Source organism: Dermacentor albipictus, chromosome 3 (genome assembly GCF_038994185.2).
Source record: "Dermacentor albipictus isolate Rhodes 1998 colony chromosome 3, USDA_Dalb.pri_finalv2, whole genome shotgun sequence".
NCBI lineage: Eukaryota > Metazoa > Arthropoda > Arachnida > Ixodida > Ixodidae > Dermacentor > Dermacentor albipictus.
The window spans coordinates 166,878,169-166,904,642 of record NC_091823.1 but is presented as its reverse complement, the minus strand read 5'-3'; the positions used below and the strand labels follow the sequence as shown (position 1 = coordinate 166,904,642).

The window sequence follows — 26,474 nt, the reverse complement described above, 5'->3', positions numbered from 1 at the left end:
AATGAATGAATGAATGAATGAATGGCCCTGGGGACAATCCTGCAACAGCTTTAATGTAGTACACAGTAAAACTGTCAGTCATAAAGAACGCACGCGCTCCTACATAAGTGCGAAATGAATAACAATACCGCAGCTGCTACAACATGGGTGTTGGTGAAAACTTTATTTTCGCTTTTGAAGGAAACGGCTACAGGTATTGAGGGAGGGAGGGTGCCGCACACGGTAGTCCTCCGCAACCCTCTCAGCCCAACCAAGGATCACCTCCTGGATATCGGGCCTGGAGCTGGGCAGTATCGCCGCCCACTGTTCCTCGCTACGTTTGGGGTGTTTCGCGTGGGCGCTTACTGCTTTGCGGGTCGACTCGTGGACGTCGAAGAGCCCGCACGATAGTCTATGCCAGCGGTGTTCTCACCGCTAGACTCCATGAAAGCTTCGGATACCTTGATAGGCTTCTTGCTTGACTTTACCTGGGTTGGCGAAAAATTCCCCCCTTACATCTCCTTTCGACGGGCAGTGTCATCGTCAGTGACGGTGACACGCCACCTGAGGACAACCTCCTTCTAAAAACATTTATCTTATTTTAGAAAACATCTCCTACTTGCGAGTGCTTAGGAATATGTACATACCTTGAGCATGAGTTTCTTGAAACTTGACGAAGCGTAGCAAAGCAATGGCTTTTGGCTTTCGGGGCTGACGTCGGTCATCTCCTCGATCTGCTGGTGCTTTCGCTTGTCGTCGGGGTCCCCCGTCTTGCGGTCTTTCTCGGCGTCGCTGTTCATAATTTCGGCGATGCTTGGTAGTTTGCACAATTCAGTCTTGGTGTACAGTCTCTGCCAGTTGAACTGTTCGAAAAATATGTGCGTCTTCAAGTCAATGTAGTTGCGGGAGCCGAGGCGTTCCATGGGGTTCTTCTTCAGCAACCGGTACGCCAGATCCTTGGACGGCGTGGTCGCCGAGCTCGGATGGTCCTCAGGCCGTGGCCACTTTAGCGGCGACGCGATGATGCGTTCACGGAGCAACTGCTTCGACTTTCCTCGGAATGGCACCCGGCCCGTAGTGAGCTTGTACATGACGATGCCCGCCGACCACCAGTCTGCAGCGCGGCCTGCACACAGTGAAGGACCGCTGACTGCGCATGCTGGAGTGTTTCGGCTTCTCTGCAAGCTTATTACCGTTTGCGGATTACGGGGTTACCGGAGGCGTGGGTGGCCGAGTTGGTGACGCCACCTGGTGGTGCAGAGCTCAACAGACTAACTCAGAGGTATTATTGAAATGACCAAGTGCATCCTTTTCGCTGCTGGCGTAAATTTTCGGCAGTGCAGTAATTGCAAGAACAATCCCTTTTTAAAGAATGTTTCATAAAGAACACGAATAGAACCCGTAAACATGTCTATAAGGCACTGTCACTAGACGCGGCGTCACAAGATGCCGTTACCAGCATCATTGCTACCGTAGAGTTATCCGACAAACCGTAAACGGGAGGACGTCTGAGGATAAGCAAACAGTTTCTATTGTGGAAATAGCCGCGTATAAAGCTTCCCGCTGAACGCGTCAGGCTTTTGTGCGTTTGAGAGTGAAGCCTGAAATTATGCTTTTCTACGCTTGCAAAGAAAAATGAGAGAGAAACGATGCGGAGTAACTTGCTTTGCGACCGACAAATAGTGAGCGTAATAATTATTCATTTCGAAACAGCACAATACTCTATTTTCGCTGAAAGGCACGGAACGTACCATAAGGTCTCCTTTTGAGAATTTCCGGAGCCATGTATGGTATGGTGCCGGCAGACTCGAGGTCGTAGAATTCGAAAGCAGTTCTTCGAAAGTAGCCCCTCAGGAAGCACTTGGCGACTGCATGATTGAGCATGTACTGATCATTGCAATGAAATTCTTCACGTGCACTAGATTATATTATTGTGTGTTTAACGTAAATATATGAACTGACGAAATACATCCACATAAACAAGCTCCAAGGTTTCGTCAGCGTGTCAGCGGGAAGTACTGATACATCGCGAGGATTGACGTCACTGCTAGTGGAGTGCCGAAGAACATAGCACAACTAAAACCTACATTCCACTGTTTCGCTGTAACTAGGACCACCAAGAGCATTCGGAAATTGTTCCGTGTTTCACAGAAATAGGTACTAATGGACAAGACATAGCTGATAGATATGCTGGCGTCTGTTGCTATGTCATACTTCGTTGGCAAAATGTACACAAAAGCCAAGCAGCATGCTTTCTGGTTGAATTTCATGCCGCTGTCCTTTGAAGTTATGTGCATGCGGCACTCCTAAAATGCCCTCATGGTCTAAATTAACACGGAGTGCCACACTACGGCGTGCCTGATAACAAATGGTGGTTTTGGCACGTATAACTACACTATTAATTCAAAATCTATGTGGCCGGTGAAGAACCGCATGGAAAAGGCCCATGTCGTTTCCTCCGTTTTCTTTGAAATGACGCCACCACTAAGAATGCTTCGCTAACAGTTTGTTGCACCGAGGAGAAACTCACACGCAGGAGCGCTATTTTAAAGGCGACAGGCCCTCTGAGGTGGGGGGGGGGGAGAGGGCGGTGTTTTTTTTTGCCACTTATCGGTTTGTATGTTTCAGGCCGAATTTAGTTACTAGAGACGTCACTTGTCACCAATTAGAAATAAATAAAAACGTCCGGTGGTTGATTTCAAATGCTGGGCCCCGAAGTTCGATCCTCTGACCATTAGATCACGGACGCAAGGATGAAAAGACGGAATTGAGTTGCGCAAACCAGCGCTTTGAGACGCTCGGCATGCTGGGCGCATCGCGTAGCAACAATCACGAAATGTGAGTGCACGTATCTTGTAGCTGACGATAAATATTTTGGCAGAGAAACATAAAGACTGCTTACGTGTGTGAATGCAAAAGCATTACTGTCGCTCTGGTAAAACGCTGTTATTTTATACACCCACTTTATACACCTGTGACGTGGCACCACCTTCTCTCCATTTGCTGGACCATCACGTGCCCAACGAAGCACGCACTCGGCTCGCCTTTTGTCAGCCATAACAGTGGAGGCGCCGTGGCGACGAGAAAGCGTTCTCGTCTCGCACACTGGAGGACCAGGCTCGATTCCCGCACAGACTAAAATGTGCCCCATTTTACTTTCAAAGCCACGAATTTACTTCGCGTACAGGAACATTCCTGAAAAATTTGGCCTCAATACGAGCATATTTTGACGTGCTTTAACGCCCTATGTCGCAGAAAGTCCGGCACCGGCGTCCCATAGCCGACAAAGTCATACCGAGCCACGCGGGCCCTTCGGCTGGCGCATATGCGTTACTAAACTAAGTGAATTCTCCAAGTAAAGTGCGCCCGAAAATTCGTAAAGTACGACTTGCGCACAACTTGCAGATATGATAGCGTGGGGTTGTAATTTGAATAGATGAGAAAAGATAATCGTGTTTAGCGGAGAGTCAAGCTCAAACTTTCTTTCCAGCAGCCAATCGAGGTCTGCTTTATGAGTGGGGCGGCGCACTCGCTTTCTTGCAACAGCATCAATAAAAGAACCACAAAGCTCGCCTTCGTGCATAGCGTTCGTGGCTAGCGTTTCCAGCAAAACGTTACGGTAGCGTAATATAAGCTGCACTTGCTGGATAGCGTGCGAAGCAGTCAGGGATGTTCGAATGCTGTGGCATTCCGCTCTTGTAAGCAAAGCGTAAGCGTCCTTTCAAACACGTTTTACTCTTTGTGGCATCGGCCAGTTTTGTGCCATCGCTCGGTCATGCTGCAGCTGACGCCGCCGGAATTTCGCGTAGTGGGGCATATAATGCTTTCGCATTAAAAAAGAAGTAACAGGTCGCGTTCGTCCCCGAAATGCGCGGAGCGTCACTCATCGTACTGTGGTGCAGGAGCAGGTTTCTGCAAGATCATGCATGCCATGTCTTGGGATCGCCCACGCATTAATGCTGAACAGAAGCACCCCTTTCTCTACAAGATCGACCATAGTGACTGAGGGCGGCGTTATTCACTTAAATCTACAGCGCATCTCTTCTCGTAAAGCGGAAGCCATCACTTACAAACATATCAATGCCAAAGCATTATATGCCCCATTACGCGAAAATTTATCGGCCTAGTCGGCGTGACCGAATGAAAGTACCAAAATTGTCGACATCACAAAGAGCGCAACACGCTGCAAGATGCCCGTAATGACGTCAAATTTCTCAGCGAGGTTCCTGCAAACAAAGTAAATTAATGGCTTTGAAAAACAATTAGGTGCAGTCCGGTCTGGGAGGGAATCAAACCCGGGCCTCCGGGGTGCTAGACTAGCACGCTTCCCCGACGCTACTGCAGCACCAGAGTTCTCGTTGACCAAAGGCATAACGTTTTGCGCTACTCTACCTAGAGGGAAATCTCGCCCTGCGATCGTTCAACTGTCATGGTAATGACGAGAAGTACAGGCTACGGATTGGTCTTCTGTTGACTGGCTAACTAGTCTGCAGGCGTTTTTATGGCAGTTTTGGTTTCGGTCCAATGCGGTTGGTATAATCCGCCGTGGAGCAGTGTCGCGCAACGCTATCTGCCTTTGTTCTGTTGCTCGAAGTGGCGATAACGTGTGGACTAGCGGCTGGGCCGATGTTAGTGTCGGCGCGTGGGGAAAAAGCCCTGAAAGCGACGGCATCGTAAACGACGAAAAAACGTGTTCTGGCTCTTTTGACCTTGCTTTCTTAAGTTTGTTAGGTTGGCGCCGTAGGCTTACCTGCTTTGCCAAACTTCAAAAGAGCAAAAAGAAAGGTGAAATGTATGTTTCGGGATATTTGAGAACACAAACTTACTTGTGGTAGGAAATGTTGCTGCTTCCTAGCTGTAGTCTGCTCTCGCAAAACGGGCAAGTGCAATGCCACGACCTAACAGCTCCTGGAGCACGCTTCAAAAGAAATGATACAGGCCAGATTCTGTACTCTTGTAACACTGCCATTACCTATCCTTATTTTCCTTACCATTCCCCTCCTTCCTGGAGTGCTTGGCTTCACTCGGATTCAGCGGATCAATAACGTGCCTTAGCGGAGCAAGCGCTCTACTTTACTGGACCTTAGTGCTGGCCTTATATAAAGTTTTTCCTTCTCCTCCTCGAAAGAAGCGGTACGTCAACATAAAATATAATGACGCATACTAGTAGGAGGCCACAAGCGTCCCAGCTAACACTTCAGGAAATGTTCATAAAGGCACTCAGAAATCGTGACAGCCAACGGGGCCAACGCAGCCTTCCGAAAGAGCTAGAGTTCTCATGTGCCTACGATCTGCGAAAAACGTTCACTTTTCTCGTGTTCTCATCGAGCAGGCGTCGTATCAGACGACACTTGTAACATTTCTCTCAAAGGCGCAACACTTTTCTCACAGTACAACATTTTTATTTTCATAAATATTTGATAAGTATTTTTAGGTAAGCACATGTACGGTTGTTATTTCTGTTTCCAAAATACATAAATAGTTACTCATTGCAGCTAAACCGGGAACAAAACTGCAGAAAAATACATATCCTGGTGTGCTTCGACCTCAAAGGCCTACAAATTTTATGGAATGTATTGTGGATTATATAATATACCGCAGCAATAAAATCATACTTTACGCCAAAATATTTTATTATAGCTTCGTTTGCTGCGCAGAAAGCAAACCCCACTAGTCTTAATATAGAAGTCAATCCGAAGCCTGTACTTCAATTCATTCCCATGTAGGTTGAGGCAACGCTCATGAAAGTCCCCGTGAACACTAGCGCAAACATTTCCGTCTAGGGTATTCATTTCGAAACGTTACGATTAAAGGGCTGCCTAGCAGCCGCGGCCGCCTGGTGGCGGCACTGCTTTAGGACAGTAACGTTAGTGACGGTAGTGACCATGGAGGACGGAAACTGAGGAGAGGCCCTACTCCCTCCGCTCGCTAGGAAAAAAGTGTGGAGGAAATAACGTAGTAGGTTCTCCTCTTTCTTGCTTTTTTTTTTATTTCTTTGCCGCAGCGGCCACGACTTTCGGGCAACAATGGCGGCTTTGTTATGGTTCTGCGCGCTCACACCTGTTGCTCCGTAGGTCTCGTACCGTGGGAAAGGCGCCGTGCGGGCAGGTTTGCGTTGGTCTCCGTGTTTTGTTGCGCTGCGTTATCTGGACCACGCTCTCCCGGATGTTGCTGAGGCCAGGTGGGAGAGGAGGAACTAAAGTTCGTGAAATGAACGCACATGCAACGCTGTACACAATGTACCGTGCCACGGTAATGGCAACGGACGAAGGAATTATATCCGCGGGAAATTTTGCCCTCTTCGGGGGAGTCACGCTAACGTGCCATGGCAGGCCGAAAACCATGCGTTTCAGAATCTCTATAATGAATGCCTTGCAGGTCAGTGATTCCTGTGCTTTTGACAGCGCACATGGTGCATTTGCGGCATGTAAAACGGACGTTATGAATGCACAGTTCGTGTTCAGTAATAACTTGCTTTTGTGCATATGAAAACTCACGTTGCTTAACTGTTGCTTGTTCCTCGCAGTACTCGCGACAGCACGAAGTCTTTTAAGCAGAGCGCGTTTGAGGTTCATGCACACCGGCACAGGTGTACCTCAATACACCTGCTGATAGAGCGTTACGCAGAATACGCACATTTTGCTGCCCTCGGCACCATGCGCCTGCCAGCCGACGCTTCATCCTCGAAGATGGGAAAGAAACGGCTGCTTTGACTTAAGGAACGAATCCTCCGTACCGCAGGCGTATCCTATCTGTGCGCGCGAGAAGCGCATGGAAGTGAAGGTTAGCGGATGCGGTGCAAGAGTCGGCAAGGCTCCACAGAACGTATGCCTGCGAACACATCACACGGCTGTTCCATGGTCGCATGTAGGCCGGTTCTACGCGTGTACTCTTCGGCATCGTGCGCCGTCTATCGCAAAACTTCTGTTCCGTGATAGTTCACTTACCGTGGTAAGAAGGCACGTCAGGCCGCATTCAATGAATCTAAACGCGGAGTTAAGAATGACAGTCTGCTTCCTCGCCGGCGTGCTCTCGTAGTGATGCGTGGCCACCGGAAGTTTGTTCAATAAAGCACGATGATTCCTCAAGCGAAAATGTGTTTGTGCTCATAAACTCCAAATAGATCGCAAATGGGTTGTGTGTCATACGTGTCTCCAGTGAGTTCTTGCAATGCAGTGGGAATGCGTACATTTTTTTCGTATTGCCAGACGTCTAGCTCGCAAGATTGTCTGGGAGCCCCAGGAAGCCCAAGCGGGGAAAAGCAAATAGAAGGCAGCGACAACGGTGACCTTTTAAAAAAAAAAGCACGCAAGAACTGGGCACAGAACAGTTCAGCTGGCTGGCCTTATAAGGCATGTTGATTTTCATAAAAGCTGGTAAAAGCAGCCTATTCGGCCTCGCAGCCCATTTGCGAAGTTCATTATGAACTTCTTTTAACACGAATTCGGCAACGGTAATGCAATGAGACATCGCGATTGTTTAGTGTTGCTGCGGAGCGCGCGCGTCCAAGCAGGCCATGGAGCAGGCCAATTGCGCGCAGCGCGGCGTGGTTTCGCGAGAGATGTAAACGAGAGAGGAGAGCTGGCCCGATAAGCGGAGCAACGCCATGAGCGACGCCAACTTCCGGCTTCACTTTAACTTCACAAAGAGTGACGTCAGGGCCTCTCCTGGGTTTCCTTCCTCCATGGTAGTGACAGTGATGGTAGTGGACACTGACCGACAGTTGACGGCACTGCTTTTGGACTACACTATTGCAAGGTTTGCATGGAAGTTCATAGTGTTTTTTTTTCTCTCGTTTAACCTAGGTAGGACATTAGGCAGGATAATATCAAGTGCATGGTGGCGCAACCCATCGCCCCGTTCCAAAGGGGACGCTCATAAGATCCATCCAGTGAATCTAATTTATGAAGGTAATGGAGAAAAAGAGAGAATTCACTCATATAGATCAACCATCGACCATTACTTCTGTAACGTACAGGTTAGCAATGCAGGCAATTAAATTAAAGCTGGAAGCACGGGCAGAGAATAATGGTATTTTCGGAGAACTTCAGAATGGCTTCAGAATAGGTAGGCGTCTGGATGATAACTTATTTGTCCCTACCTAGTGTATTGAAATATACAGACTAGAAAGGAGACTCTTATATGTGGCCTTTTTAGACATTAAAGGAGCCTATGACAACGTAGACCGCAACATCTTGTGGGATATTCTGGAAAGGGAAGGATTAGGCGACGACTGTATGCAGCTTTTGAGAGGGATTTACCTAGAAAATACCGTTTTCCTTGAATGGGAAGGGATGAGGAGCGAGGAGGAAGTTGATATCAACAAGGGACTGAGGCAGGGGTGCCCTATATCCCCACTGCTGTCTAGGATGCACACGGCAGGGGCGTAGCCGGGAGGGGGGCGGGGGGGGGGCTTATGGGGCATCAGCCCTCCTCCCCCCCCCTTCAATTGTTTTCGTGCTGTCACGCCCAGCCGGCAGAAACAACGCCCGTCGCCGGAAATAATTCTGGATTTTGTCTAGAACATCTTTTTCATGCTCGACAAGACGTTTCCGCGCGAAGATTGCGAAAACTGGCTGCATTTCGTGGCAACGCCCATGCACCGTGAGTCACATAACGTAAGGAGCCCCATCCGGGCACAAAGTTTCAACGGCGTTTCGATGGCGAGCGGGCTCGTTGTGGCATATCGCGGAGGCCGCGGAATCTACGGAGCGCGTGGATTTCAATCCGAACTTTTATGGGTATAAAGTTCTTATAAACATTGCATGCGAAAGGTGCATTGACATTTCCAAAGTCGTGCTCTATATATTCAATTCCGGAGCTTTGTGTGTTTACTGTTGATATAAACATTTGACGTCAAATGTTCATTGACTTTTCTAAAGTACTTCCGACCATACAACGAGACAAGCCAAATCAACACACTATCAGACTAGTTGAGTAGAGTGTACTACTCTAAAGTTTGCAAAGCACGCATCGAGGTCTAATGAGATGAAGCGTTGTGGTGCTTCATTTGTGCATTCATGTCACAGAAATGAATATCAGCATTTTTTTTTCATCTACAGCAAAGCATCCATGTGAAGACACTAAAGCTAGCAAAGGTAAGTACGTTCTTATTTATTTTTCCACTTTGACCGTTATTCGCGAAGCCACATTGAGCATCCTCAATTTTCTTCTTCTCGCTACCCGCGGGCTGCCAGAGACAGCCAGAGCGCAGGAGTTTTTCTCGTGTTGCCCCAAACCCGGCACGGCGCACTTCGGTGAGCGTTTGTTTTTCTTTGGTAGAGTGGATTTTCGTCTGGTAGAGTCTTGGGCGCTTTCTGCCTAGCAGGCGAGAAAAAGAAACAACGGTCGCTCTCCGCCATCACTGTGGGTACTTGATAGATTGCAACGCGTTCGCTTGAGCGTGAACTCTCCGGAAAGTCTTGTCTCGCCGGTGTAGGCTACCGAGTGGTATGCGTATGGTTCTCTGCTGACCAAGTGAGAAAAGCGCAGAGGAGGCGCGCCACCTTTCATCGCGCGCGATTATCAGGGTGAGTGGTGGGAGGGGAGGGTGGACTTAGGCTTCTGTGATCTGTGATATCGCAACATGTTTGTTTGCCTTGTTTTACGCGTTACATACAGTGACGTTTTCTTAAATACCCAGATTTATTAGAGAAATATACGTATATTCAACATTCTTGCTACAAGGTTTTGTGTATACGTTCAGTGAACTTTGTTTCCAGCGACACTCTTTTGCCCTTTATCAACCTGTATCTTAGCATTTGTATGTTCCATTGTATCTTCGCATTTCTAATGTGCGAGTGCGAGTCAAATGAAAGTGAGCCAAACCACCCCGCTCAAGAATGGTTCGGGTTATTATTTGGGAGGCGTGAGCTTAGCAGACTGTCATTTCTCCATTACAAAATTGACACGCAAGTGTGAGGATAAATGTTCTTTAATGCTCTCTTAAGCTGGGTTCAACGTGGGTACGTGACATAATGGGCGCACAAAAATTTGAACAGCGGGAGTCGTGAGGTTTGTGACAGCTGAAGGTGTTTCCCAAAAAGAAATGAGTAGCCGTATGGTGCCTTTTAAGTTGAACATTGCGTTACATTGGTCACTGTGAAGCATTGACGCAAACTGTTCAAAAAAGTACGTGAACGCTGCAGAGACGATCCAAGACCGGGCTAAAGCCACCATGTAATCACCCCAACACAATTGCAAAGGTTGATGAGCTCATTAGACAAGAACAAAGGGTAGGCATCGACGAACTGGCAGAGCGTGCGAACATCAGTCGTGGTTCGGTTCACACCATACTTCATGAACATCTAGGTTATCGGCTCATGTGTGCGCAATGGGTGCGCAAGATTGTAAACCACCGCCACAAGACGGGTAGGTTCGGCGCTGCCTTGACTCATTTGATCCGGTATCACAATCAGGGTGCCAACTTCTTCTCTGCAATTGTGAACGGGAACGAATCATGGTGCCACTACTACGAGCCTGAAACACGGTGGCGGCAAAACTTAGTGAAAACGTTCAAATTCACCACTCCTAAAAGAAAGCAAAGGCCGCGATTTCCGCCGGAAAGGTGTTGCTGACTGTTTTTTCGATAGTCAGGGGCCATTACTGATCGAATTTGCTAAACCTGGAGAGACTATCAATCGTTTCCGACATTGAGAAATGCCGGGTCGGCTGTGTGTCGCAAACAAGACCAAACGACGTGAAAAATTGAGGAATGGTGTCATCTTGCACAACGATAATGCCCGTCCCCACGTCGCTGACGTGGTTAACACAAAAGTTGCAAAGTTCAAGTCGGAAACGCTGCAACATCCGCCATACAGCCCAGACCTGTCATCTTGGGAGTTTCACATTTTCGGGCAATTGAAGAAACAGCTCAAGGGAACCTGATTCGTGTCGGACGATGACGTAAAAGAGTCAGTTACAGAATTTTTGAAGCAGCAACACAATGAGTTTTACGAGATTAGAATCACGTGACTCGGTAGTCAGTGGGACAAATGTCTAAATGCTCATGGAGACTGCCTTTAAATAAATACACCGTTTGTCATAGATTCGCATTGGCTCACGTTGATTTCACTTGCCCTCATAAATTTCGCAAAATTGCTGCTTTTTATGTATGCTCTCTGTTGAGACTATAATTTTGGTGCAATTACTCACAATACACGACCGGTGACAGATGCTCCTGCGCAATACATTGGAACAAAGGACAGCGTCATTGAGATTTTTCCTAACGATTGCATATGTACACAAATGTAAAGAAGGTTCTTGAATGACAAAGTTTCATTAAGCTATTCGTCCTCAACTTCTTCATTTCATGGCCTTGGCATTTGTCACATAAGCAGCATGGACTGAATTGCTGCTTTCGAACTGACATATTTCTAATGTTCGTGTTATTTTTGCTTTACATAATACATAAATAGAAATATGAAAGCATTGATATCAATTACTTCGGGCACAGTCTTTGGGACATACGAGTATATTCTCTTATTTTAAAAATATATATTTTACTTCTCTTGACAGTGCGTAGGGTTCATGAATTAGCTTGCAGCATCTTTGGCAATAGAATGCAGTTATTATTCATTTATTTGATCTATCGACAAATTCTATAAGGAGGAGGCCGAGCTCAAACGAACTTTCTGGCTACGCCACTGGTGCATGGTGAGGATGAAAAGGATGCTAGAGGGAAGTAATATCGGGTTTAATCTCTCATACAAACAGGCGGATACACTAGCAGAGCCGCAGCTTCCAGGTTTCTTTTATGTGGACAACATTGTGCTGCTAGCTAACAAGCAAAGTCAAATGTAACATCTGGCTAATACATGTTTTCAGAAAGGCGAGAACTTATGTCTGAAATTTAGCGTTAGAAAATCAGGCGTTATAGTATTCAATGAAAACAGTGAACAGACAGTGTCAATACAGGGCCAGGAAATATCTCGCATTAAAGTACGTAAATACCTTGGTATATTCAGGGTGTCTACCAACCGGGAAAACCGGTGAATTCTCAGGGATTTTGAATAGTTTGCAAATACTCAGGGAAAACTCAGAAAATTTGTGCTTCTCTAAGGAAGAATTTCCAGACTTTTCGATTTTCCAGGCTTTTCAGGGTGACCGCAGGTCCAAAACGGCTTTAATCAGAGCCACCATGGCCACTTTGATTATCTCACTACCTTAAACCAGCGCTCTCGCACACAGATCCGCTGACAGCCGTGGCCACCGTCGCGGAAGCGCTAGGCCTAGCTACTTTGACCTTTGCTACTGTTAGCAATACGCCGCTGTTAGCAATGGTGCCGACCCGGGCTTTGTAATCCTCGTCAATGGCTTCGAAGGGCGGACGACACAACGCGTTAAATTATGCTAGTTTTTGAAAACTTCGCCTCAGAATAGCGCTGTTACGCGGTGAAGCAAGCACGACATATTGCGGTGAAGTTTAAATACTGTTGGAAGGGCCATTGTGATGGGACCCAGTATGTATTAATTATACACACGTGTACTCGCCGTTTCCTGTCCCAGTAGGAGGACCGATATGCCTAATAAATGTACTGGCAGGCCTTCAGAGCTTTTTGGGATGTGCTTGTGGTGATTTAATGCCCTAAGAGCAGTAAAAACATGCATTCATTTTTTCGAACTGCCCGAGTTTTCGGATGTTTTCACGGCCCCTAGAGACTCCGAAAAATTGGACTTGACTGTTCTAGTGACCATGTGGTCCATGGGGTGAGCTCGCAGCAGAAAGAGGACGAGAACAGAAAGGACGGAAGCATTGCGAAATGAATGTGAAAGGAAGTGTGCCACTGTTTCTTTTAAGGAGCTTGAGCTTAAAATACAAACCAATATAACCTGTTTAAAGCAGTGAAAGGAAACACTGAGGCGTTGTGCGCGGGCTGAGAACATGCCAAGATAGTGCAGGTTGACTTTCCAGCTGATGAGAGGGAATCTCACTTGTAACAAAGTTCGGGCCTCGTACCAATCAGTTTGCTATCAATTGAAAGAATTAGCTCATATTCGAAAATATTTGGTTCTGTATGGATCACTTTTTATTCATCTTTGAAAACTTTTGACTCGAATTGCAATGGGCTTTATCCCTTTTTCCGAACTATATGAATCATTGTGCATTTTACTAACCTCGCCTTTCTCTTTTTTATTATAAAATAAACACTACTCCTTACAATTCAAACAGGATTAGGTTGTTTTAGTATTTTTTAACATGCTTACTAGAGAGTGACAGCATCGAGTGACGGTGTGTCTTGACATGGAAATGTCAACTTGGTAGACAGCCTGTATATGGATAGAAGACGGCAATATATATAAGGAAACACAGGAAAAAACAATAACAGTAAAGGGAATGAAAAATACGGCCATAATAACACATAAGGCTATGTGGATACAATAGATACGAGGTGCTCCGGGGTATGTGGAAAGGTGTAATAGTTCCAGGATATACATTTGGAAATGGGGTTGTTTGCCTCAAGTCAGGCCTACCATCAGGACTCGATGGCAACCAAAGGTCAGTGGGACGCCTCGCATTGGGCACTCACGGGAAGTCTAGAAAGCAAGCTGTGCAGAGTGATATGTGTTAAACAAGTTTTGAAGTCAGGCAAGCTCAAAATAAAATGCATTATGAAGCACGAGTGAGGAATATTGCAGAAAGTGAATGAGTTGGGAGAGTGTTCAGGTATTTGTACAGGAAAAATATTGATTCAAAGTGGAGGAAATTTAACAACTGCGAAGCTTACCAGTAAGTACGCGACCGGCATATTAAATAGCATGCCAACAAACAACGTCAAGTGCAAAGCGAGAGGCTGAAATTTTCTCATTGGTGGTGGCAATGGAAAAAAAAAACCCTTTATGAGTGACTACTTAAGGGGGAAAAAAACGAAATCATGGATGGAAACAACTGATGATAACTCAAAAGGAAGCTCTTTACTTTTCGAAGCAAGGTCAGGTCGCCTTAGAACACGCACTTATAAAGCGAGGTACAACAAGGAAGAAGAAGCATGTGCTTGCTGAGGTAAAGCCAGGGAAACGGTAGAGCATGTTTTATTAGCATGTGACGATGTCTACCCAGTGGTTTATTGGGATCCTCTGGCCTCCTTTAAGCCGTGGGTTTAAGCGAGAGCAGGGGGAAAATAAACATGTCCGCAATGGAAATTATTCGTAAGAGGCGATTAGAAGATTGGTGGAAGAAAACTAGGGAGACGACAAACAACGTAGGCGTAAAACAAAGTTCCCAATAGGGGTTCAGAAAGTTTGCTGATCAGCATTCTTAGCATTTCTCTTCAGATAAGTTAAGACATTAGTCAAATAATAACAGGAGCTTGGTGGTGCCACCCATCTTCCCGTTCCAAAGGACAAAGCTCATCGCATTCATCCATCCGCGGCAGCAACGGCGCCGGCCGTTCGTCATCATCATCATCATCAGCAGCAGCAGCAGCAGCAGCAGCAGCAGCAGCAGCCTGGTTACGCCCACTGCAGGGCAAATGCCTCTTCCATACTTCTCCAACAACCCCGGTCATTTTCTAATTGTGACCATGTTCTCCCTGCAAACTTCTTAATCTAATCCACCCACCTAACTTTCTGCCACCCCCTGCTATGCTTCCCTTCCCTTGGAATCCAGTCCGTAACCCTTAATGACCATCGGTTATCTTCCCTTCTCATTACATGTCCTGCCCATGCCCATTTCTTTTTCTTGATTTCAACTAAGACGTCGTTAACTCAAGTTTGTTCCCTCACCCAATCTGCTCTTTTCTTATCCCTTAACGTTACACCCATCATTCTTCTTTCCATAGCTCGTTGCGTCTTCGTCAATTTAAGTAGAACCCTTTTCGTAAGCCTCCAGGTTTCTGCCCCTTACGTGAGTAATAGTAAGACACAACTGTTACACACTTTTCTCTTTAGGGGTAATGGAAACCTGCTGTTCATGATCTGAGAATGCCTGCCAAACGCACCCCAGCCCATTCTTATTCTTCTGATTATTTCAGTCTCATGAACCGGATCCGCAGTCACCACCTGCCCTAAGTAGATGTATTGCCTTACGACTTCCAGTGCCTCGCTACCTATCGTAAACTGCTGTTCTCTTCCGAGACTGTTAAACATTACTTTAGTTTTCTGCAGATTAATTTTTTAGACCCACGCTTCGGCTTTGCCTCTCCAGGTCAGTGAGCATGCATTGCATTGCATGCGAATCGCAAGTTACGAAGGTATTCTCCATTAACTCTTATCCCCGATTCTTCCCACTCCAGTTCTCTGAATACCTCCTGTAAACACTCTGTGAGTAGCATAGGAGAGATCGTATCTCCCTGCCTGCGCCTTTCTTTATTGGGATTTTGTTGCTCTCTTTATGGAGGACTACAGCGGCAGTGGAGCCGCTATATATATCTTTCAGTATTTTTGCATACGGCTCGTCTACACCCTGATTCCGTAATGCCTCCATGACTACTGAGGTTACGACTGAATCAAACGCTTTCTCATAACCAGTCAGAGCTATCTATAAGGGTTGATTACATCCCACACATTTCTCTATCACCTGATTGATAGTGGGAATATGGTCCATTGTTGAGTAGCCTTTACGGAATCCTGCCTGGTCCTTTGGTTGACAGAGGTCTAAGGTATTCCTGACTCTATTTGCGATTACCTTAGTAAATACTTTGTAGGCAACGGACAGTAAGCTGATCGGTCTATATTTTTTCAAGTCTTTGGCGTAGCCTTTCTTATGGATTAAGATTATGTTAGGGTTCTTCCAAGATTCTGGTACACTCGAGGTCATGAGCAAGGCGTATACAGGGTGGCCAGTTTCTCTAGAACAATCTGCCCACCATCCTTCCACAAATCTGCTGTTACCTAATCCTGCCCAGCTGCCCCACGCCGGCCGTTCGGGGTGCAGCAAATAAGAACCAGAAAGCTCGCTTTCGCGCATAGCATTTGCCGCAAGCGTTTCCCAGTATATATTATGGTTGCATTAGCTGCAGCTTCTGGACAGTAGCAATTTTAGCATACGAAGCAGAGAGTGACGTAAATACACTTTCTTATGTAACAGAAGAACCCGCATGGCAACTGATTTCATTTGCGTTCTGATGCTATGGAAGCGCCATGCATGCACATGACTTCCGAAGAGCAGTGTAAACACGATGAGCCACGACGGGAACAGTGACGCCCATATGCACAATGGTGTCGTGCTCAGGCTAGGTAGGACGCAGCGGTTCCTGCCCAAAGGAAGTCACGCTCTGTTAGGATGCCTGAAGGGCAACGCGAATATGATGAGCGACGAAAGAAACAGCAATGTCACTATGCAGAACGGTGTTGCGCTCAGGCTCGGCAGGACGCAGTTCAAGGCTACGTCAAATTAGATCGGATTAGGTGATACCACAACTTCGCCGGCCAACCACCTTCATAGCGTGGTTGGAGCCCATTTTTCCCCTATATATGGGAAAATTATTTTTTCGTCACGCACTAGGTCCTGTGAAAAATACCTCTACTCACTAAGTTCTTTTCAATGCGACTCAGGACAGTCATCGATTTTCGTTTTTGATGCGGATGCACAACTCCTGGTAGACCAATTGGTGGCAGTATAATCAAAAATACCGAGGCGGGCTGATCATGGGGCAAGTCAGTCCTCGTAAGATCTGTCATGCGACAGGCCCACTAACAGGATTCACGAAAGCATGGTGCGGTCGTTACGCTCTTGTGCACTGGCGGACTGCTGGCACTGGTGTTTATTACCCGCTGTGGTAAATGCTTGTATAGCCGCTTCAGTCATTGCCCACACATTTCTGTGCGCGACCTACTCTCCCCATTTCGGTGCTGTAGTGGCAAGGAATAGACCACGAAAGTTTAGCCTAGAGTAACTTTAACATTGCGCTTGCCTAAATACCTCCATTTTACTTCATAGTGAAATACATCGCTACAGTGTCTTAAGCCGGTTGTTTCGGTAGCAATTTCGAAATAATTTGTTTTCGTTTCAGCAGTGCTTGCAGTCATTCATTAACCTGTGCATCTCATTTGGGCAGGCGATTCCGCTTTTTTTGATGAGACGTAGCATCACTGACTGTGCGATAAATAGATATTTATTTACTCTGTAATTCTGATTATATACTCACTGTAATATGCATAGAGTCATTCTACCATTCTGACTTGCTTTCAATGGAATCTCCAGCCTTCGCACAAACTATGTGAATTTCGCCCATTTATCGACATTCGATCACAGTTCCTGACTGAAGGGGATAGGCAGATTATGCATCAGGAGTAGACAAGCAGTAGCTCATAAGGTCCTGATGTGTGGCAGGCAGCCTCAGCAGACCATGGCCTTGAGGAGATCCTATAAGAAACAGTAGGTAATGAGGTCGTAGAAGCACACGAATGACCATGAGAAAGAAAGGAAGCTCATACAATCATCGATAGATAATCGTCCAATGATAGCAGGCCACGATGCTATCCCATTACAATCGTTACAATCATTAAAGTGTAACATGAAAGCCTGTGACCGGTTTCTAAAGATAATGGTCGGGGGTGCTGATTACAGCTTGCATGACTTACTAACTGATAGACGCAAATACTTAGTTGCTTGCAAGCATGTTTTTGTGCGTTGTTATTCTGACAGTGACAATGATCAGCCAACGCGTTAACACCACCATTTCTCGAAGTGTTTAAGCGAAGTAAAAAGAAAACAGGCTGCACTCACAGTGACCATTGCAGACCTTAGCTGTGTCGAAGTCGATGACTTTCAATCGCCCGCCTGGCAAAATGAGCATGCTAGAAAAGACGGGTGAATGTATGCGTTGAACTACCTCTAGTGCACAGTCGCAAGAAGCAAGTTTGTTAAAAGAGATCGGCAAAGAGTACGTGGCGAATGTATTAGCTAAGGGTAACACCACAACCCTGTTTGCAGCATTCCTTTCATTAAATCCCTAGCTTCACCTATAGCCTGAAACATTGCGCACGCAGCGACCTAAAAAGTTCAATACCATCAAAGCAGCAGAAACGTTTTCAAGTACTAACGCAATATACAATTTAAACATGGCTTTACGACCTCAATATTCGTTTATTCGTAAGCTTCGCAGCGAAGCGTCTCGTTGACAGTACAGCACCTCCGTACATTTATAAGCAACCAGAAATCTCTACGACCAAGTCTAGACCAGCTTAGGGTGCGGCCGATTGCCAGCGGTGTGCCACGTTTGCTGGCAGTCGGCCTGCAAGCGCGAGCAACCACTCACTTGGACACCTTGATATCCCGGTGGAGAAATCCTCGCAAGTGCATGTGCTCCAACGCGAGGATCAGTTGCGCCATGATGACACGCACCGAATCGACATCCAGGTAGTCCTGCTTGGTCACCACACGCATCAGGTCTAGGCCGGCGATGTACTCCATGATGGTCACGTACGCCTCCTGTGACGACGCAAGCTCGAGCTTCAGCCAGAGGAAAGTATGTTACGGCTCTTTTTTTGATCCTTGCCGTCAAGTTAGCTTCTGCTTGCGGGATAATAAAAAGATAATGGGTTATGGCAGGACAATAGCATTCTTCTAGGAGCTATGTCGGAGGGAGGATAATTTTTCAGAGCAACGTCTATAAGAAGAAAGGTGCCTTTCAAACATTTATCCTAGCTCGGCGTTGATTGGTATATAAACGTAGACAGAGAGAGCACTGTTTATGTATCTCATTGGATTCTAATGTAATGTTATCAGCGTGCAAATATATAATATCCTTCTTGCATTCGACTGTGTACGAATTTCCGACAAGCTCAATTACAGGAACATATACAGGGTGAGCCAACTAGCATGCACCAAGATTTAAATATATTCAAACGCCACGTAGCTGGACAAAACCGAGGTAATGTTGCTTGCCGTCGCTAGGGGATACTCAGACTTTTTTTCAATTTTTCAAATTGCATAATTAGTCTTAATAATGAATAAGGTTCTCAAACATTATAATTAGATGGAAAGTGTCCATCTGGACATTGTAAAGCAACATGAAAACCTCCCGGAAAAGCTTTCTGTTGCTCACAAAAAACAATATAAGACTCGTTTTCCGAGCGAGAAACAAGCTCGCGCTCGACAATCTTGCGTACATTCGCATGCCTCGGCAAACCACATTACCTTGCTTTTTTCCGGCTCTGTGTCATTTGCATATTTTTGAATCTTGGTGGATGATAGCTGGGACACCCTGTATATCAATAAACTGCTGAATAAAGAATTATTCAACAATATTTATTCCTAGCCTCAGTATCGTACGCCAGTGTACACCGTCTTACTCAAACGAAATTTAAAGAAAATTTGAGCAGTCCGCGAGTCAGCAGTGTGTCAAATGTCTGACATCGGCATGGCACCATGTAGCTAACGCAAGCAAAAGAAAATCTGAGCTACCACAATTTCGTACAGTGACCAAAACACCGCATTTTGGCTTTCAACGTGCGCAACAATTTTTTTTATGACCCATATAGTTGCTTGTGGCTCGTTATTAAGCGCATAGTGTCTGTGCACGCTGCACAGGGAACAAGCCGGGCACCACAACGAAGGCAATATTAGGCATTGTTATAGCAGCACGTGCTATAAATGGTCTCCTGATAATATTGACTGTGCACGCATGCTTTCGGTGATTACCATGACAACTATATGACATTAGTGAGAACTCCGCGTTTCAGCTGATGTGTTTTCGGTAAAGGAGCTCGTTCCGCTCAAGCAATCGATGTTCTATGGTAAGAAAGCCATCCCAACGCGAAGTAACTCGTACATCGGAAGTACGTTGGGCCTAGCTTCGACAACGAGTGTAGCGAAGGGACGAGAGGTTCCTGCTGCCGAACAAGTGTGCAGGTGACAAACAGGAAAGGCTGCACAACGTACACTAGCGCATGAACAAGCGGATCACAAATCGTGAATGGAAAGTTTGGGGACGAACGATGACCAACGCGGACGAAGAGTCGCTTCGGAAATGTATACGTTACAGTTCGTGGTGGACTACACACCTGTATATGCACATGATTTGGCACATGGGCCGCTTCGACGAGACAAGATGTTGAAGGTTATTTCGCATATAGGTATGTTTATTATGAGGGCGCTACCGACTATATATGATGGACGTGTGCATGTGTTAAACGGTGGGTTTCAATATGAACAGCGATATATATTTTAATAACATGATGACGTGTGATACATACGATACGTGTGCGATATAACCGATCTTTCGCAAGTAGCATGAGGGAGCAGAGGTTCTTTTGTTTTTGTTTTCGCTTCGTTCTCAGCGATCTACTGACGAGTCATGCGGCCGCCTGGACTTACCTTCACGCAGAAGCAACAGTAGTACTTGACGAGAAACGGGTTCCTGATGACAGACGCGACGACTTTATCCATTGCGGCCTGCTTGTGCCGACTAAACCGGTCCATGTTCACCAGCTTCACCGTCGCCACGAAGTTGGCGGGGCGGTAGTTGGCCAGGTACACCGCCCTGCAGTATGCGACTTCCTTTCACAACGATTCTCGGCTCCAAATACAGCATGCACACTCCTTATTCAGGTCACAATATAAAAGACACAAAAAAGCATGCTACCAACAATGGTACCAAATTCTCACTCCATTGTGTGGCAGATGTGTAGGAGGTAGGTGTCTTGCGTTGTCTGCACGCAGAATTAGCTTCAATGGTTGTGGGCACGACTATATTGCGTGTAATTGCGTGTAAGCAGTTGCATGCGATCTGCAGATTGACCTAAAAGACATAACCTAAAGGAAGTAATTAGCTGATGTGTGAAACATGATGGCGGTATTCCGTTCGGCAGCACTGCAACTTGACCACACAACTAAAATCTATCTGCTTTGCAGCTATCGCTTTCGTCGCTGGATTTGCCGCACGTGGAGCAGTGGGATGACGCCTACAAGATTGCGGAGCTTCATCGCCCTGGCCTTGTATCGTCCATCTGACACCCACGTGAATCCCTGGGCGCCTTTTCTGCCACAAGAGGACAGCAGGACACCACGGCTGGTTTAAAAAGCGGCGGATCGACGACCAGGCTTGCAGTTCGGCAGCAGTGCAACTTGAGCACACAACTAAAATCTATCTGCTTTGCAGGTGAGCGCTACACATTTTCGATTTTCTCCCGCTCAAATTTATGCACTGCTGCCGAACTGCATCTTAAGCATTCTAGACTTTACAAGCGTGAAATAGTGTCATAGTCCAGAAGCCTCATGTCAAAAAAAGCTGTGGACGAATTGCGCGCTGAGATAATTGATGAACTCAGAGAGATAAAAAAAAAGTCTAGATGATTTAAAAGAACTGAAACAGGAAATTAAGGACTTAGGAGCATTGAAAGAAATAATCGATGCCATTGTAACAGAAAACAAGGTACTTAAAGTGCAAAATGCTAAGCTGACGCGGAAACTAGAGGAGCTTGAAACGTACCAGCGTTCCAACAACCTGGAAATCAAGGGTGTTCCTGCTGATGCTGAGCCAATAGCTATTATAAAGAAGATTGGCGAACTTGTTGCAGAGGAAGTGCAAGATTCCGACATTGATGCATGCCATAAGGTACCGACAGCGAAACACAATGAACAAAACATAATTGTTCGATTCGTGCGCCGTTTCAAAAGGAACAGTTTTCTTGCTAAATCGCGAAAGGGAAAAATTAATGCTAGAAGGCTTGGCTTTGATGAGGATCGTCCTATATTCGTTAATGAGCATTTGACGAGACAAGGTAAACAATTACTAAGTGCTGCAAAACAAAGGAAGAATGAGGTTGGTTGGAAATATGTCTGGACCACTGGAGGGAAAGTAATGGCAAGGCGCAATGAAACATCTCCTGTTCTGCATATTTTCAGCACTGAAGATATCAGCAAGATGATAGCCTAATATTTAGCTTTATTTCGTCAAATTAATTCTTATTGATTTAAGTCCAGATATGGCTTCAGTCGATAAATCTTTATATCATGATTACCTTTCATTTACAAATATATCTGCGGGTTTGCAAAAACATATTTTAATCTTTCATTTAAACGTCCAAAGCATAAAAAATAAACAAGATAAAATTGAAGAATTGTTTCAACACACCAACACTAATCCCGATGTTCTTCTTTTTACTGAAACGTGGATATCTGATAAGGACTACCCGATACAGTTCGAAAACTACAGGCATCACATACTATACCGTACCTACGCCAGAGATGGTGGTCTAGCAACATATGTACGAAATGATCTAAACTCGGAGAAAATTGCAGATTTCTCCCTAATTAATCGCAACGTTGAATGCCTCACTATTCGTCTTCAAGCAGGAACATTTTCAGTAGTCTACAGACCAACCTGTGGGAACAAAAAAGAATTCTTTTCCTTTGTGGATAACCTGCTAGCTTATCTCAGCGGCACCGGCCAAATGTTTGCCATACTAGGTGATACGAACATAGATATGATGGATGAAAATACAATAACACGAGAATATAATCAGTTGCTTTACTCTTACGCATGCTCGAATATTATAACCTTGCCAACACGAGTTACAGCGCACAGTCAAACCTTATTAGATGTCTGTATCACTAATGTACATGATTCCACTGTGACTGCTGGTGTCATGTCCTCTGATATAAGCGATCATCTTCCAATTTTTTGTTTTCTGCCTTGTTCGCAGAAATACAAGCATAATGCGCCTGTATATTCCTACCGTCTCATAGATACAACGACGCTAGCCTATTTTCGCTCTCTTATTCGGGAAAAAAACTGGGAATCTGAACTAACTGAAAGTGACCCAAATAAGGCATACAATTCATTTTTCGATAAACTAATCACTTGCTACGACATAGCCTTCCCGCAACATAGTGCTACAAAACGACCCCAAAAAATTAGAAAGCCGTGGATAGATGTGGTGCTTTTTACAAAAATCAAAAACAAAAACTAGAGACATGAATGAATTAGCCAAATTTAAGGAGTACCGTAACCAAGTAAATTCAGAATTAAAAAAGGCAAAAGAAAAATATTATGAGAAGGTGTTCTCGCGCATATATACGAATCCAAGAAAAGTTTGGCTGGAAATTAAGAAAATATCTGGAGGAAAGGCTAGCCCTCAAGACCTACAAATAGCTTCGGTTAACGGCACTCTTTCGGGTGAAGAAGCCGTCTCTATCCTAAACACTCACTTTGTTCAATGCTGCAGCAACATTTCTGCAGCAGATCCAGAAGAGATAGGGCATACTGTGAAACCGTCTCTGCAAAATTCTTTAATGCTATTTCCGGTGACACCAACCGAAGTAGAGAGTGTGATCAAAAACTTTAAGTCAAACAGTGCTGCAGGTTTCGACGGTATCATGGCATCTCCTATAAAGTATGTGTCTGACATCATCTCTAATGTATTAGCTCATATTATTAATAAAATGTTTGAGTCCGGAATTTTTCCTAGCCAACTTAAAATAGCCAGAGTCTGCCCGGTTCATAAAGGCGGTGCTGATCATAGTGTAAACAACTTCCGACCCATATCTATACTACCTCTTTTTTCAAAACTTTTTGAAACTGTTCTAAACACTCGACTAGAAGGTTTCTTAAGGAAATATTCTATTATTAGTACGCTGCAATACGGATTTCAAAAAAATAAATCATGTGAGGATGCGCTCTTAAATATAAAACATAAAATACTGCAAAATATAGAAAACCGTTTATACACGGTAGCCTTATTCCTGGACCTACGTAAGGCTTTTGACAGCGTAAATCATGGTATACTTCTGTGCAGACTTTATGACCACGGTATACGTGGTACAGCATTAGAGTTAATAAGAAGCTACTTAACGGATCGTTACCAGTTTGTTTCATATCATCAGGCCACTTCCTCACTTCTCAAAATAAAGAATGGCGTGCCACAGGGATCCATACTTGGTCCTATATTATTTAATCTAAATATCAATGACCTTCCTAACAATTCTTCCTCACCTAATATCATCATGTACGCAGACGATACTAATCTTTCTTTGCAAATTCTTCCTTGAAATGCATAGAAAAAAAGAAATAAATGATTATTTAAATTTATTATCTGAACGGCTGCACATAAACAAACTACAATTGAATGTCAATAAAACCAAATATATAATATTTAGACCGATAAACAAGCCATTGCCTGTTAATATAACTGTTCTATTTCAAGCAAAGAGGCTAGAACAAGTAACAACGCAAAAGTTTTGGGGGGTATGGTTCCAAGAAAACCTCTCCTGGGATAATCATGTCAATAAGCTCTGCAATGATCTTAGCAAAGTAGTAGGCTGTATGTATAAAATAGGTGATTTAATTCCTTTATGGCTAAAGAAATCAATATACTTCGCCCTTTTTTTCTCGAAGCTATCTTATTGTGTCTTGATCTGGGGAACAACTACAACAAAAAACTATGATAAGTTATTAGGTTTGCAAAAACGAATAGTCCGAATTTTTGAAAACTACCACGGTAGGCCGCGTGACTTTCCCACACACATTCTCTTCGACAAACATTTAATGATCCGAGCAAATCAAGTATTTTATTATAGATTACTCTTACATATAAAAAAACACAGGCTCCATGTTGTCAGCATACCCACTTCTTTTCGATACCCATTACGTTATCAAATCAAGAAAATACCATTCACGCGTACTAATTACGGACGTCAGGATATAAGCTATCAAATACCTAGGCTACTAAACATTGTTGAGCAAAAAATTGATTTCTGTGCGCCTAATTTTAAGCAATGTATAAAAAACCTACTCATACACTATCAAATTAATTACACATAAATTGCTCTCGCACTATTTTTTTTAATAATGCACTATATATGTATTCCTTAATCTGCGCGGTAAATGTGATTGCACAAACAAAAACTGAAACATAAATGTCTTTTACACATAGTCATTGTATAATGTACACATTATCTTGTTTACTTGTCTTTTGTACATCGTACTTGCTTGTTTTCCTGTTATATTTGCTTTTTTGTTTGTACATCGTATCATCATGCAACCCGAACGCACTTAGGAGCAAGAGCCCCTGTCAGGCCGAATGGCCTTTAGCTCTTGTTTCCTCTTTCTTTCTGTAATGAAGAAAGGAAATAAACTTCAAACTTCAAACTTCAAACTTTGTGCACCTGATGCACTCCAGGATTGCAGACTCCTAATGCATGTACACAAAGAAAAAAACGTTGTCCACATGTTGGGAGCCAAGACAGCTAACTTGAGTGCCCTTATAAAGTGTTAGTTCCAGCCCTTCATACATCAATTGCTACCATAGCGGTTGTTCATATTCAGAACAAAAATTGCTGACGTGGCTGTGTGGTTCATGCAAGATGCTGGGGCCTGACGCGAAAAGGCGAAGTCACATCTTTTTTTAAGCTATATAACGGGCTTTCTTGAAGGGCTGCAATTAGCTCGGTAAAGCACCCCAGGTGGTCTAAATTAATCGGAAGCCATCTACTACGGTCATAGTTCCAACGTTGCTTTGGAACTGTTAACCTCCCCTCCCTTCAAAATCAGTCAGATAAATGACTGCAAAGAGACCTACGTAAAAGCTAAGTCATGGAAACAAATGCATCAGGTGTTTCCGAGCACACCCGGAAAATTTTACAAATACAGCTGATGTCCTAACAAAGTATTAAAATATGAGCATTTCACTGGTAAAACACGGTTAATTTAGCCTTATGCTTCCCTTGGCTTCATTGTCTGTTATGGTTGTTACTAACAGAACATTGAGCCGATCATCGCTACTGATTCTTCTCGCTCATAAAAATGTCATTTCATTTCTTTATTTTCGCCTTAAAGCCCCGGAGGCCTTGAATAAAAAAGGGTGGGGGCAACTCTATGTCACAACGCCTGAACAAATGAAATGGACGTGATGAATTTAAAGCGAGACGCAAAAAAATAACACAATTGGAAAAATATTACCATTGCATCGGTAGGATAAGGTCGAAGTAGGGGTAGAGTGGGATGCGGATATTAAGTGAAATGGTTAGTCCCTGAAAAGTTTCGCTGAATGATTTACTGTCAGGGCATGAGACAGTTCTCTGCGACGTTGTTCCAATACGTTATTCCATCAGGGAAGAATGAGGTGTTAATTGAGGATGTGATTGTGAATTTACCAGGGAATGACTAGAATGCAGATGGTAATAAAAGCCGTGGAGCAAACGGAGACGAGAGATGATCCGGAGGGAGCCAGGCGATAGCAGTTCAAGAGTGCGTTTTAGTGGGGTTATGCTAATTTCGCAATTCTTGGGAAGTTAAAATTAAAGTAGCGTGATTTTGCATGGCTTCTATGTCACAGGAATACTAAACCAACGAAGCCAAGGCAAGCATATGGGTAATTAGTTGTGGTGGATGTTGAAAGCAAAGTGAAAAAAAAAACGAACATATAACATGTCCCCAGTGAGGACTGAACCCACCACCTTCACATTGCGCGCGCGATGTACTGCCAAATTTACTGCAGGGACGCTGCTAGAGACCCTTCCTACGAATGTACAAAGTTAATGCAAACGAAGGGGCTCGTTTTTTGTTAATCGCGATCATATAAAGCGCACAGGCAGTGGAGCTGAAGAAAGC

The 26,474-nt window shown here is 44.7% G+C and overlaps 1 protein-coding gene across 2 annotated transcripts in view; it reads right to left on the bottom strand.

Annotated features, from left to right (window-relative positions):
* Window positions 1-148: 148 nt before the first annotated feature.
* The window catches only part of LOC139057027 (probable serine/threonine-protein kinase DDB_G0280717), a 64,465-nt gene continuing 38,139 nt past the window's right edge, over window positions 149-26,474 (bottom strand). For both annotated transcript variants that reach the window (XM_070534828.1, XM_070534830.1), the window contains 6 exons: window positions 20,240-20,405; window positions 18,180-18,352; window positions 17,648-17,718; window positions 1,731-1,847; window positions 627-1,105; window positions 149-467 (listed from right to left, as the gene is read on the bottom strand). In XM_070534828.1, the coding sequence (XP_070390929.1) occupies window positions 342-467; window positions 627-1,105; window positions 1,731-1,847; window positions 17,648-17,718; window positions 18,180-18,352; window positions 20,240-20,405 (1,132 nt within the window). In that variant the 3' untranslated portion in view covers window positions 149-341. The remainder of the gene's footprint in view (window positions 468-626; window positions 1,106-1,730; window positions 1,848-17,647; window positions 17,719-18,179; window positions 18,353-20,239; window positions 20,406-26,474) is intronic.